General features: G+C 40.3%; 1 protein-coding gene across 7 annotated transcripts in view; it reads right to left on the minus strand.

Annotated features, from left to right (window-relative positions):
* Positions 1-14,325, minus strand: part of DIP2A (disco interacting protein 2 homolog A) — a 93,682-nt gene that overhangs the window by 43,004 nt on the left and 36,353 nt on the right. For 5 of the 7 annotated variants that reach the window (XR_004241111.1, XM_032113762.1, XM_032113764.1 and 2 more), the window contains 5 exons: positions 10,904-11,023; positions 5,971-6,216; positions 2,436-2,564; positions 1,747-1,866; positions 651-848 (listed from right to left, as the gene is read on the minus strand). Coding sequence is in view for 6 of the 7 variants with exons in the window: in XM_032113762.1 (XP_031969653.1) it covers positions 651-848; positions 1,747-1,866; positions 2,436-2,564; positions 5,971-6,216; positions 10,904-11,023 (813 nt within the window). In the remaining variant the exon portion in view is untranslated. The remainder of the gene's footprint in view (positions 1-650; positions 849-1,746; positions 1,867-2,435; positions 2,565-5,970; positions 6,217-10,903; positions 11,024-14,325) is intronic. The other 2 variants (XM_032113765.1, XM_032113767.1) reach the window with 1 other exon arrangement.

The following is a 14,325-nucleotide window of genomic DNA, read 5'->3' on the forward strand; positions in this document are numbered from 1 at the left end:
TATTCTAAACAACACTCAAAGCTCCACTGCAGAGTAATTACATTACTGCCACTGCTCAGCTATATTTCCTGCATCTTTCATCTGTGAGAATGCAAACAATAAAGTTTAACATTCTAACATACTAAACAATGAAATGCTGCAGTGAGCTATCCTGAAGGACACAGTAATTTTCCCCAAAAATGCAATTTACTATAAAACTTCTAGTTCATTAATGCAGGCAAGTTTCACTTCCCACCATTAACATTCTGATTATGCTCCTGAGGTATGTATGAGTCTTCTCTATAAGGCTGTGCCAGAAGACGCTAAAAGGGAATGTCTCCTCTGAGAAACTGAAGAGTGCCTTATTAACCATCTGTTTCTACCTCCCAGTTTACACTGGGCTAATTTAGTGTTCTTTTATGAAAAAACCCCCACAATTCTACAACATTTACAAATAGCCAATTGGAAAGAATCAATATGTTTTACAATAAACATTTTCCCTTCCTTAACTTCTTTAAAAACACTTTCCATATACAATGAATTCGTAATTTACATTCCTGCAGCAATGGCAAATCATGTGTTATGAGCACAGGCAGTCCCTCAGAAGTCAGGCAAACTGTTGTTCCACGATGAACACCTAACTCCTCCTCACAGCTGGCTTCATCACGTACCATAGGTCAGGGTATAAATCGCTTTCCCAGTCGTATCCAACGCCGTCAGACAAGGGGCTTTGGGCTGGGTGGTTCCCCAGCGCTGCAGGGCAGCCAGCAGCGAGGGGGGCCAATTGGTCACAACCCCCAAGGGTTCCCCTTTAAGTACATTCACTTGATTTCCTTCAGGCTTTGGTTGATTTGGGTCAGGCTGTTGCACTAAAACGGGAGCACAGTAAAAGGGAAATGTCAATCCGTACAAAACATGTAAGTTACACTTCACAGACTATTCTATGAACCATTCACCTCTTCCTCACAGCTATCACTACTTTTCCTCTGCTTTATGATGATGCAATGCTAATCATCTGTTGACTTCCCAAAAAGCAGCGATCATCACTTTAGAGTTGTGATTCCACATTATCAAAGGACCAGAATTTTAATCTCTAGCTCACTTCTCTCTACTTTGGAAAGCTGCTGCTTTCTGCTGCTTGTTCTCCGCATCTATTTCAATGAAAGCCTCCACCAAGCCAAGAAGGGTTATCAGAGACAATGGCTTCAGTGACATCTGGACACTGATTTTTGCTGCACTGAATTCTCAACAGGCAATGAAAAATGACGCTATGCCTGTCTAACAATATATTTTTTAAGAAAGGGCATCTGTTAAAATCCTGCTCCAAGCTGCTCCAGAAAGTGAAGTATCTTGATCTTAGTGAAGACCTGGTTGGAGTTAGCTAACACTCAATGCAGACAACCAATAAAATGAATGGTTCCAAGTGATGCTTTCCACAATTACATGCACCTTAATGGAAGTTCATCTGGAGAAACTTCAGCAAAAGACCAGAATCACAAAAACATTGTATCTTACAAGTACCAAACCAACAGTAGGGGAAATCTAGTAGTAGCTGCTCAGAAATGTCACACTGAGTAAGGACAGCTGAGTTAAAGATTATCTTTCACTTGTGATAACATATGACCTTTCTCTCTCCACTGCATTAATTTTACCAGGACTAGTTTTCTATTGAGAAGAGAAAAAGAAACCAACACTAGCTAAGAAGGATCAGTTCTGTCGTGAACCACTTACGCAAGGAGTAAAAAATGTATCTGAAAGAAAATTAACCTTCTAGCAGTTCTTCAAAATCATCCACAAAAAACTCCTTCAAAGGTGGGCGCTTTGGTCTTTTCAAGGTATTTAGCAGCTGCTGGATTTTAGAGGACACTCTGCTATTCACTGGGACACCTGCCAAATGGAAGAGATTTATTATTTATCACATATTAACCAAAATACACTAAAACACACAACTTCCAGGTGGAAAAGTCATTCAGGACGAGCACCATGTTTGGAAGAAAACAGCTTTAATCAGCAAGAGTTTCCACCATGGATTTATTTGCTTTCAAACAATGCTGTTCCTTGGCTACCTGGCTGACACAGACACCTTCTCACACTTTATTTTAGCTTTTCAAACCACTGACCCCTTAATGAGATTTCAACTGAAACATGAAGAATGTCCCTTTCTCCAGGAGTTTAGGTATTTACTACACTTTAACATTAATTCCACTTTGAAAGCATCAGAATGCTTGGAAAAAATGAGTCAATCTTTCAGTATTTTACAGGGCTTGTAAAAACAATCACTACACAAAACATGATGAATGCTGATTTTCATTTGTGTATGTTAAATTAAGTGTAAATACATGTTTTTATATTTATCAAAATTTAAAGCTATAATGCAATATAAAATTAAGATGCATATAAAGATGTATATACAAGGGGACACAGATGGAAAGGTAGGAGGTCTATAACGCAATCACCATCTGCAGTTTCCAGAATGCTGCTGCTGTAGCCTCTGGGCACTCCTCGCACAGATGCGACCTGCGGGCGCTCATGGTGCAGGTATTCCACCAGGCCAGTGGTCACATCAGGTGGGGCAGAGTGGTTCTCTGCAGAAATGCAAGACAGATACAGGAGCTCATCAGGCACCGTAAGAATCAACATAATCAAAATTGCTTCTTACAGGAAGGCACTTCACAAATCCTCACATACAGGGGCTTGAGAACCTCCTTACAACCTGGAGGCAACAAGCCTGCTTTGCTTGGAGCTGTGACCCATTTCCTGGCTGCAGAGCAATGCTTAGGGAACGTCACAGAATCACAGAATGGTTTGGGTTGGAAGGGACCTCACAGCTCACCTTGTTCCCACCTCTTGCCACGGACAAGGACACCTTCCATCAGACCAGGTTGCTCCAAGCCCTGTCCAACCTGGCATTGAACACTTCAGGGATGGGGCAGCCACAGCTTCCTTGGGCAACCTGTGCCAGGGCCTCACCACTCGCACAGGGAAGAATTTCTTCCTAAGCTGAGTCTCTCTTCTTTTTTAATTTAAAACTGTTCCCCCTTGTCCTATCACTTACTGCCCCTGTAAAAAGTTGCTATCATCATTCCAAGACTGTAACCTGGGTTATAGAATGGTTTTGAATGGAATGGGTTAGGAAATGGCAGTATTTTTGAGAAGCGTTTGAACAACAAACAAGAATAGGAGGCCTGAAATATTCAGAATCCTGATGAGTAAAAATAGGAATGCAGCAGGGAAGAGCTGGAGAAAACCCTGCTGCCCAGGGCTGAAGGAGCTGCCTCTGTAGATACAGCCCTCAGAGGACCTCAGCATGTCACAAATCTGCCAGAGAAACAACAGGCGGAGGGAGACCTAGGCAGTGCTGTGAAATACATACATTATCCCCCACTCTGAGGCAGTGATCAGCCCCAAAATAGCAAGTGCTTATAGAACTGGTCCCATATTTCCAGAGCTGACACACAAGCCACCAGTCCAACTCTTAAGTGGTTTCAGAGGGATCACCAGGAGAAAAATTTAACTCCATTCCCATCCTTTCCAATGGACAGCACTGCAATGCCAGTGTTTGCATTGCAGAGACTAAACTCCTTTCATGTGGGTGAGGTACATGAAGGAGAAAAGTGTTACTTCATCTCCCAGAAAAATGCCCTGGAATCAGTAACCACAAAGATGACAACTGCATAAAGCTGACCTTTATAACCATTGCACAGGACCTACAGAGAGCCCATGTATACACCTGCCTCATGTATATGCTCTCACTCTGTTCTGTGTATTTTTGAAGTTGCTTTTAGGGTGATTTTTTTTTCCCCCCCCTTGGATTTCCCAAAGTCCCAAACCATGGGCTTCCTGCAGCACACAACTTGGCCACAGAGACAGGTGTATCTGGTTCCCGCCTGACACACCCTGCAGGGACTAGCAATGTCTCACTATGTATAGAGAAGGAATAGGTTCAATTTTCAGGATTTATGCTCAGATAAAAACCACATTAGCTTAATTAATCATTTTGGCATTTTATTAATAAATGCCCATGAGACCACATGCTATTAGTTTGTATCATCCAGAAATACCACGGCACAGCAGGGTAAGAGAAGTGGTGAGGCGTTAAAAAGTGTGAGCAGACTTGTGACTTCAGGAAGAAAAGTCCTTCAGACTGAAGGACCTTTCCATTAGTGATGACAAGACAGAGATAAATGCAAAAGAGCAGTCTCGAAAGAAAGAACATACAGGATATGACAGAGAATTAAAAGCCATGATGATCTGTATATTTCTAGCTGCTCTAAGAGCTAAGGTGGGAAATACTCCGCAGTTGATATGGTGACCTTGAAAAAAACCAAGACATACCACCAGCCTTATTAATTAAAAAAAAATAATTTCACAAAAGAAAAAAAGCCCCCCAAGGGTTGTGAAGGGTTGTCCTTGCTGCTATTAAGTGAAAGACAAACATCTTTAAAAAAAATGCATGCTCCTATGTGACTCCATAAATACTGTAACCTTGCACTTCCAACACTGCAGCTTACTGCCTGGGAACTCAGTTTGAGCTCACTATTAAAAATGCAGGCTGGAGAAGATGAGCTGCAAGGGAACCAGCTGCTAAATTTAAATTCTCCAACATCTCAAAACCGTGAATAGCTATTCAGTACACAACCAAAACACAGAATATTTCAGTAGGGCATAGCAATTAAGATATGTAAGATGCCTTTCAGATTGCTGATATCAGCATACTATCTGAAAAAATAAATAAACTCTTCTTCTATGCTCTAGGACAAATCAAAGCCCCTTTTAAAAAGTATGCAAGTATTTATCGAGAATCATAAAAGTTTGCCCTGCAAGAACTGAGTAAGTTTTCATACTCTTGTGAGCTAGGAAAAGTACAGACAGACAGGAAAAATGTCCCAACTGAACTGATACTGGCCATGCATGAATGTTACCAACCTAGGAATGAAAACTGATAGAACACGGCAAGCATTGCAGAAATGAGGAAGACCATTCTTATGTGAAAACGCACCTGTTTTTTTTTTTCAAAGGCACTGGAAATTTTATCTTTACAAATATTTTTAATAGATCAGCTCTTAATGATCCCTGAGCTTCCTTCTTGATAGATACTATAATTATTTATTTCCCATTAACGAAATTTTAAGCCTGCATACAGCTCAACATTCAGCTGCTTAAATGCTGGACTCTGAACTCTTAATAAGGCCTCAATTTTGCATTGTTGATTAAATAGTCCTGATGGACAAGTCTATCTGGCCTGGGGCATGAGACACAACAAGATGCTGTGCTGCATATTGTGTATCTTGCAAGTTTTTACAGCTATATTAAGAATTTCATCAATCCCAATTAAGCTTAAAAGGTTAGCCATAACTGACTTTGCAATTTAAAGGAGTTAAACATGATTTCTATTAAACCGTAATATGAAATCCAGAATGGCTTAAAGTGAAGTGGTGATGGATTACCCCTTTCTTACATCCACCAAGGTCAAAAATAATTGCGGATTTCTCATTATTAATAAGCTTGGAAATGGGAATATGAAAAAATAGGTTTCTTTAAAGGTTTTGTACAAACAGCAAAAAAAATTCCTTAATGATTAGTACCTCTGTTTTCATAACTTTCCCAAATACTCTGTGTGTTTTTCAGTCTTTTGGGTGCTTACCAACTGAATCATGTCTGAAATACACAACCTGACATTGTTTAGGGTAAACATATATAGATTGGAAAGCATGCACCAACACCAGGATTCCTTCGAAATTCTGCTTTGGAATCCACTAAAACTGAACCTTAGTTTCTCGGTAAAGCAAGCATTTTACCAAGAAGAATGCACATTCAGATCTCATGAACAACTGGCTTGGGTTAAATACATATACATCATACCTACCTCACCTGTGAATTGCACATTTTAAGGCTATTCACAGGTATCTCCTGCTGAAGACCTCTGTGTTTAGCCCTGCTTTGGGATTTGTAATCTGATTTTATTCCAACCACACCGGCAGGTTTACTGACCTATCTGGGTGTGTGCCATGAGATCTGCAAGCACAGTGGCAGCAGTGGTGGCAGGAGCAGTATTGGAAGCAGCAGCAGATTTCCCTCCAGGATGAGATGAGGTGGAAGATGCAGAGGATGAGGTGGAGGAGCCCTGAATGACCCGGTTAAGCCAGGGCTCTACGTTGGAATGGCTCTGGAACGGAGTGGAGCTGATCCGCCCTTGCCGCCGCAACGAGCCCTCATCTTCTGATGCTGACGATGTGTCTGTGGTTAAAATAATGATGACAGGCCTGTAATGTGGGAATGGGAATGACCCAGCACCAGGAACATGGCACTTGGCCCTGTTCCGTGTGCTCCGCGCAGCATTCTCACGTGCTACACATGAGGGGTGTGTATTAAAGGAATGGGATATTCACACACACAAATATCCCTCTTGCTGCCATTTTTTGGGTTAACACAACAACTTCTACACATTAGGGCCAGAACACACCTGGAGCAAAGTTTCAGTTACCTCCAACATTTGGAATGACATAAGAGTCAAAACAGGCTTCTACCTCCAGTGGAGGCTCAGCGAGCATCCCATCCCGTCCCTATTCCACTGAGAAAAATATTTCTGCTCTGAACAGTTAAATTTTATCTCATCACACCTGAAAAAAGCCCATTAATTTGTTTGTTATTTCCTTTTTTACTCTTTTTGAGGGGAAGGGAATTCTTCACTTTCCAATTCTTCTGACAAATTGTTTTGAGAACTGCATCCTAAAAAAACCACGGTGTTCTGAAGTTTGATGAAAGAGTAATTACAAAGCATGTATTTTAACCACATAAACTGAATATTAATGAGTAATACACAGAAATGCTTAGTAAAGCGTCTTTTCATTCTACATGTATATTTGTTGCTGTTTAAAGTCTGACAAAGGGCTCCTAATTTAATTCCCATCCAGTTATTTACAACTTTCCAGAAGTTTCCCTTCGGCACGCAACCTTCCCTTATTTATTATCCATCCAACAACAAATATAAAGGTCATTCTAAATATCAAGAAAATACATCCTTTCTGATTTTGGCTGAAAAACAAAACGTCTTATTGCAGAAAAAAATCTTGCCCTTGTAAAGAAATTGCTGAATTTTAATGACTTTATCTTTTACATGTTTTATATAAGACAGGGTGTCTGTTACTATACTCTAAGAGTCCCAGACGTGGAAATCTGGGGTGGGTTACATCAGGAATTCTGCAACCTTAATTTTGGCTATTTTCTTAATCCTATGAACACGTAATTGTTCAGCTAGATACAATTCCATATCAATTTCTTGAAGCGACATAAAAAAAAAAACCTACTCCTCATCTTGGGCAATGCATTTCAGTTACCAGCTCTTTAATTTTCTGATTTTTAAGAGTATGTGCATTTCCAATAGCTTCAAAATAGTTTCTATTAGCAGTCTGAAATCACAAAACCCAAAACCCATTTAATAAGAATCCCATTTAACTTGATGGCATTTTCAGAGTTAAAATTGTTGATATCTCATTATTTGACCTCCCTCATCAAACACGACAATTTTGAATGAAAATACCCAAACAAAAGATCTCTGAGAAGATCCAGCTGTGGTGCATCCCCATTGCCGGGTCCATGTCTCATGTGATATTTCTGGTCTGCTGCCACATTTGGAGTTTTTGGCAGCTGACTCCATTTGCTCCTGGAGAGAAGCCAAACCTGTCCTGTATTGCTTGCAACCTTTCCTTTCTTTTAGGCAGAAAGCAAAAAAAAAATAATTCCAGGAATATGGAACAAGATAGGATTACGAACAGCCAGGGATTGAAAAAAAACCACCAAACCAAACCACCATGTTTGCAATTTATAATCACTTCAGAGGAAGAAATAAAACTACAGAAAAAGCAGGTTTCTCACAGAATACACACTCTGATAATATCTCCTTACCCAGATCCAAGACAAATGAAATCTATTATTTCTAAACTTTCCAGCTGTCTTACATGAGTGGAGGTGAAAAAATCCAAACCCTTTAAATGTACAATATTAACTGTGAACAAAAGTGAAGGATCCATGGTAAAAGCATTCTAATATCAAAACATAAATACACCAAGAAGCAGCAAAGTCACCCCAGTAGCAGCGGTGGCAGGGGTTAACCCATAGATCCTGGTGTGTGGTGACAGAACAGTGACAGAATACTGTGTGCTTGGCTTCCAGCACTTCCTGGCTAGGAGCTGACCCAAGACAGTCACAAAAGCCACCCCTCTTTGAGCCAGACTTGCATGAAGGCTACAGCTCCAGTTCTGATCACAGGAAATCTGTGTGGGAAGGATCAGAGACTCAACAGGACAAACCCAAAAGTACGTTAAAATTTTTGGAAGGATGACTGATAAAAGCAGTTCCTTTACAGCCAGCCAGGAGCTGGATTTCAATCTAACATTGTGCTGAGAACCATGGATTCACAGAATGGTTTGAGTTGGAAGAGAACCTAAAGGTCATCTCATTACATCCCCTGCCATGGGCAAGGACACCTTCCATTAGACCAGGTTGCTCCAAGCCCTGTCCAACCTGGCCTTGGACACTTCCAGTGATGGGACAGCCACAGCTTCTCTGGGTCAGTGCCTCACGACCCTCAGTGTAAAGAATGTGAATCTGATGCTTCCTTCCTGGTACCTGATGGTAGCAGTTTGTAACAAAATTTCAATTATTAATACCAAAGCATGCTTTAAGTCCTTTAACTCCTGCCAAAACAAGGACTTAAGGCAGTGGGTGAATGGCTCAGGACTAGATGCTCGGCACTACTCAGGTTCTTTGCAACTCTGGATCCTTCTTGCTGAGCTAACTTTGCAAATAAAGGCAGGCCCATAAAAAGACAATTATTTTTATGATTTGATATAGCTGAAGAAAGTACCTAGAATATTTCTGAATGTCCTGGTTCCCCATGATACAGAACTCATCCAGTGGCCCATTCTCTTATAGAGATAAGGGGATCTCATAACACTTTTTCTTAGAAAGAGCTTGACAGATTCTAGAGGCACTTAACTCTTCATAGAATATCCTGAGTTGAATGAGGAATACTGAGTCCAACTCCAGGCCCTGCACAGGAGCACTTCAAAAATGACACCATGTGCCTGGAGTGTTGTCCAAATAGTTAATGAACTCCAGCAGGCTTGGGGCCATGACTATGTCCCTGTGGTGGTCACACCACCAGCTTTCAGCTCCTATTATTTAAGGTGCTACTGCACCCTGCTCAATCCCAGTGTGAGCACACTTGGCTTCTCTGCTGACCACCTGCACAGGCGTGTTAGAAGATGACACTCCAGCAGCACAAACACACAAAAACATGCAGATCTCACGGCATCATCTTGCTCTGTACACACATGTACAGCATGGAGTATAGGCTCAGGGGCATGGCCAGGCATGTGTTCCATTTACACACCACCAGCTGTTTTTGAGCCTATTATCCTGCTGTTTTCCCCACACTTATTCCTCTCTAAGTCTGCCCCTTTGCCTGTCTGCACTTCCCTTAACATCCCATAACAAGACTCATGCAGTTCCAAAACACTCTTGCCCTGCATTGTATACTGTGTCCCTCTGTGTGTTCCCCCCAGTCCAGAAGGTGCTCTAGTTCTGACTGGTCTTGACCGGCTTCACACCTAGGGTTCTCCAGGGACAGGCCTGGACAGGGTGACCCTTCTCCGAGTCCTGAACTTGCCTTCCTGCCTGCTGCTGTTCCTGGCGCTCCTCTGGGCTTGTGCAGATGGGTCTGGGACAGGCTGGTGGCTCCTGGGACAGGGCATTACTTGGACTGCCCCAACTGCCATGCCCCACACTCCTCTGCAGGTGTGCAAGGTAGCTTTTATTACATAACCTAACATTGTCTCCATAGCATCTCAGCTTCTTTTTAATAGTCACTCATTAAAAAAAGATACTTTAATGAAAATACTTATCTTCTAGGCAAAAACATTAAGGGTCGAGAAAGACCATATAGAACACAGAAAATGAAATAACTGGAGAACCCACAAAAATAATACACTTAAGTGTGTGACTAGCAAAGAAAAGTGGAATTCTCTTTAAATGGGAAGAACAGAAAGAAGAAATAAATCTCAGAAAGCAGGAGAGCAGCATACCTGAACTCTTATTTTAGAGGAGGGGGCTAAGAACTAGAAATGATGAAGAAGGGCAGTAGAGGTCAGTGTGCTTCTGCTCCTGGGCCACATTACAAAAAACAAGAGGACGTCCTCAAAATTAAACATCTTAGGAAATCCCTCTTCTCTGTATACAAGACATTGGCCTCAAACCACTTTGCATGCTAGCACAACATGTTCCAAGATTTTCTTAACCTCCAGAAAATTCATTGTGAGACAACAGAAGATTACTTTTTGCCCCTAAAAATTAAAGAAGACATTCTGCCATAACCAATCTGAACAATCATAGCATATGATTTTCTGACTGTTTTAATCTGCTCACCACTGAATAGTTGAAACCATCTGATGAGTGCTCTGCAATTAATGCAGCAACTTAATGCTCTGGTATTTTCTTCAACTTTTAAAAAAAGAATCTTCTGCAATGTGAAATGAGGTATTTTCAGCTCTGATATGCTTGCCTAGATTATCTCCTCTGAGTGAGATGCGATGCAAGAGAACATTCTTAATGTATAAAGGGCACCTGCTCACTCTACAACTGCTTTCATGTGGACTTCCAGCAGCTACAGTATCTCTAGATGAGACACTAAAAACCATGAGAAAAAACATCAAAGCATAAATCCAGCCAAGACCTGATTATTGGGAAATACAGCCATGATATAGAACTTTAGTGCAACCTACTAACAACTTAGGACAGGGACACTTTCCACTATCCCAGGTTGCTCCAAGCCCTGTCCAACCTGGCTTTGGACATTTGCTGGAATGGGATACCCACAACTTCTCTGGACAGCTCTGTTAATTCTCTGTGTTCACTCAACATGTACCTGGAGGGGTGTATGTCTCTACTGAAGAGTGCACCAGGACAGAGCGTCTCTTCGATGGCATAGGCATTTTCCTCTCTTTATATTTTGCAAGTGCTGCTTGTACTGCTTCAGTGTGGACATCTATACAGAAAACAAACAAAAAGGTTAGAATTCAGTTAAACAGGAGGACTGAATCAACACTACTGCCTCCCGCTCCAATCCAGTGCAGAGGCAATGGTTTCCAAAGCTAAGGGAGGATATAAGCAGGGTCAAGTTGACACATTTTCCTCATGAAATCAGCCCAAAAAGGCTCTGTGAGTAGCATTTCGGAAACCCCCCTGAAATAAACACTGAAGTTACAGAGTACCCAGTATGTTCGTTTTGAACTATGAGTTATTTTCATTTGGAGGAGAAATTTCAATGCAGATTCTGTAAATTCGCAACAGCATTTGACTCCTCATCCTCAAAATCCAGGAAGGGAAAAAAAGTACAAGTACATGCATACTTGAAGGTGTCACAAAACAATGCAAGTAATAACAGAAAAAAGAAACTAATGGAATCAATGATCTTAGAGGTATTTTCCAACTCTAACAAAATTCTATGATTCTATATGAAGAATTAGGGAAAAGACACATACAGCTTTCACTTTCCTGAAAGCAAAAATTACCCTAAGAGGCTCATGGGCTATATTTTAACTTTTGTAATTTTTAAGCCAAAACTGATATTCAAGCAGAATTCAATGTTCAATCAAGACCTCACTGCAGATAAAATTTAACGTATTCCAGTAATTTTTCAGCAGCTTTTTCTTTTTGACATCTACATTTCAATGGTGTCAAAAGCTAAAACTTATGCAGGAAGAAAATTCATGAGAAGTGAATGGATGTTGAGGAGAAATGAGGCAGACCAAAAATATACTTTGACTTACCACCTGAGATTCACACTCAGGAAAAGCACAATACAACATGTATACACTTAAACATAGTTACAGTGGGCTTGTTGCCATTTAGGAATGGTATTCTCCAATTTAGCCTTCCCTCTAAAAACACTTCAAGACAGGCACTGCTCGCTCGTTCCCCCCTCTCCCTCCTCTCTGTGGTGGAATAGACAGGCGAATTAATTAGAGGCACAGATCATGGGTCAAGATAAAAGTGATTTACTGAAAACAGCAATGAGATATGAAAACGAACAGTAACAGCAAGACTAATGACAGAGGGTACAAGAAAAGAATTGCTATTGCTGAGTGTGGAAACCCCTGTCAACAGACAGAACCTGAACCAGGACAGAGCCCAAAAGTGAGTATATGATTATGCATTGGGCTGACCACATTTCTTCTACATGGAAACTGCTGTACAAGATTTTCAGAATTTAACTATTCAATTTGAAAGAAAATACATATTCTTTAGGTAAATATCCATCTATTCTTTTGTTAAAATGCAAATATGTAACAGGTAGACAAATTTGAAGGTATGAAACTATTTGTAGGTATGTAAGTGTGTAGGACAGACGTATACTTACATGACTTACATAATATACAATGTAATGTAACGACTCTGTCCTTGTACCTACAGGGGTTTACCATGGTGATGACTACAGGTAAAATGCTGTATTTTACAGTACTTTTTCTTTTTTTTTTTTTTTTTAATTTAAAAAGTACCATTTCTTTACTAGCCCTGAACCCCCCTTTGGTTATGCTCAGCACAAGGCACTTTCTAAAGAACTGTTCCCTTCAGTCTGGTCAAATGGATTCTACAAAATCACAAGAATCCCTGAGCATATGGTCCCAGACACCAACCAGCTCTTCACAGCAATAACGTCACTTTTCAGTCTGCAATTCCCCCCAGATAATCTGTTCAGAGCAGTACTTAAAATATGTATATATGCAAATATACTATGCAACCTGTGTGTTCCTACAAGACTCAGGAATGTACCAAGTAGATGCTTATCTCAAAGAAGAACTTTTTGTGCAATTAACATGGGAGGTTCAAATATGATGTTGTTATGAGAGAAAAATATTAAGAAGGAAAAAGAAAAAAAAAAAAAAAAAATCAGTAAAACCTCTATCCTTTAATACAAGATTTTTTTTTTTGTCCTGGGCCCCGTCAGATTTTTGCTGCTGTACTTCACACCAAGGACTTAATAATGGATGTTTTATAAATTAAAAATTCCCCTTTTCTTATGTCTGCCTGCCTCCCTCTCCATTCCCACATCTAGGCTTTTTGTCAAGTCTTGGTTTCTCCTTATCCTTAGTTTTAGCTGTAATTGTCAACCAATGAAGTTTATTCCCACGGATACCCAGAAGCAAACCTTTTATGTCCCCAAATTCCAGAAACTTTAAGCAGGATTCAACATCAATTAAAGGTTGTTTTTGCAGCCTTAAAAGTAGGGGAAAAATGCCCATTCTGCAGGACACATTTCCTTGGCAGAACTTCCAGTCAAAACCAAGCTGAAATGTTTCTAGAAAGAGACAGTAACTGTGAGATGCAGTCACTTCCACCACGCCTACCATCTACATACAATTTAAAAGACATTTTTGTTACATCAACATCTCATAGTTAGCAGGGGAACATAAGTCGTTTTTCTCCAGAAGAGGTCTGCCAAAGAGCAAAATAACACACAATATTTGTAGCCTGCATATAAATACATTAAGTCATTAAATAATGTGGCAGATAAAAAATGAAAGCATTCTTAGAGAGTTGTGCATTTTGGGAACGGAAAGGCCTAGCTGGAGGCAGGGGAGTGCTGGGGCTTTTTAACAAAGCAGAGCAGGGCAGGTCATAACATCACACAGATTTGTGGCAGCAAGCATGAGAACTACTTTTTATTCCATTTCCAGAGGGCAAGATCACCACCACCTCCTCCTCTAGTCCTAACTCCCACCCCCAAACCTGGAACAGACTAGATTAAATTATAAAAATGCAACCAGGAAACAGTCAGGATGAATTTTTATTCTGTTCCATGTTTTATTTTTACAACGCCAATTTAACTCATCATTCCTTCTATACTCATTAAGATTTATTTCTGGCTAGAAATCTTTCTTATAATATCTTGTCCTTGGACAACAGCTGAATAGGAACATCCTCTCTCATGCAAATCAATGAAGTAATTGCTTTCACTTCCCTGGAACACTTTGTTCCTATTCCACTTTTGCTTTAAGAGCTTTTCTACATGATGAAACACATTTCAATAAAAGAAGTAAAAGGAATGAAATTATTTTAAAGAAGCAGAATGCTTAGGGTACAAAAATCAATAAATTAGTATAAATTAAATTTTAACTGGATATTGGAATTGCAAAAAGCAGCTCTCTACCACTGTCTGTTACTTAAATTCTTTAAAATTTACTGTGAAAGTGATTCACCATGTAAGAACTGTGGAGTTCAGTTTTCTTTAAGGAATTAAACACTCATAATCAGACCAAATGTGTCACATTTTTGAGAAAAGGGAAC

This window comes from Corvus moneduloides, chromosome 7 (assembly GCF_009650955.1).
Source record: "Corvus moneduloides isolate bCorMon1 chromosome 7, bCorMon1.pri, whole genome shotgun sequence".
In the NCBI taxonomy this organism is placed as follows: Eukaryota; Metazoa; Chordata; class Aves; order Passeriformes; family Corvidae; genus Corvus; species Corvus moneduloides.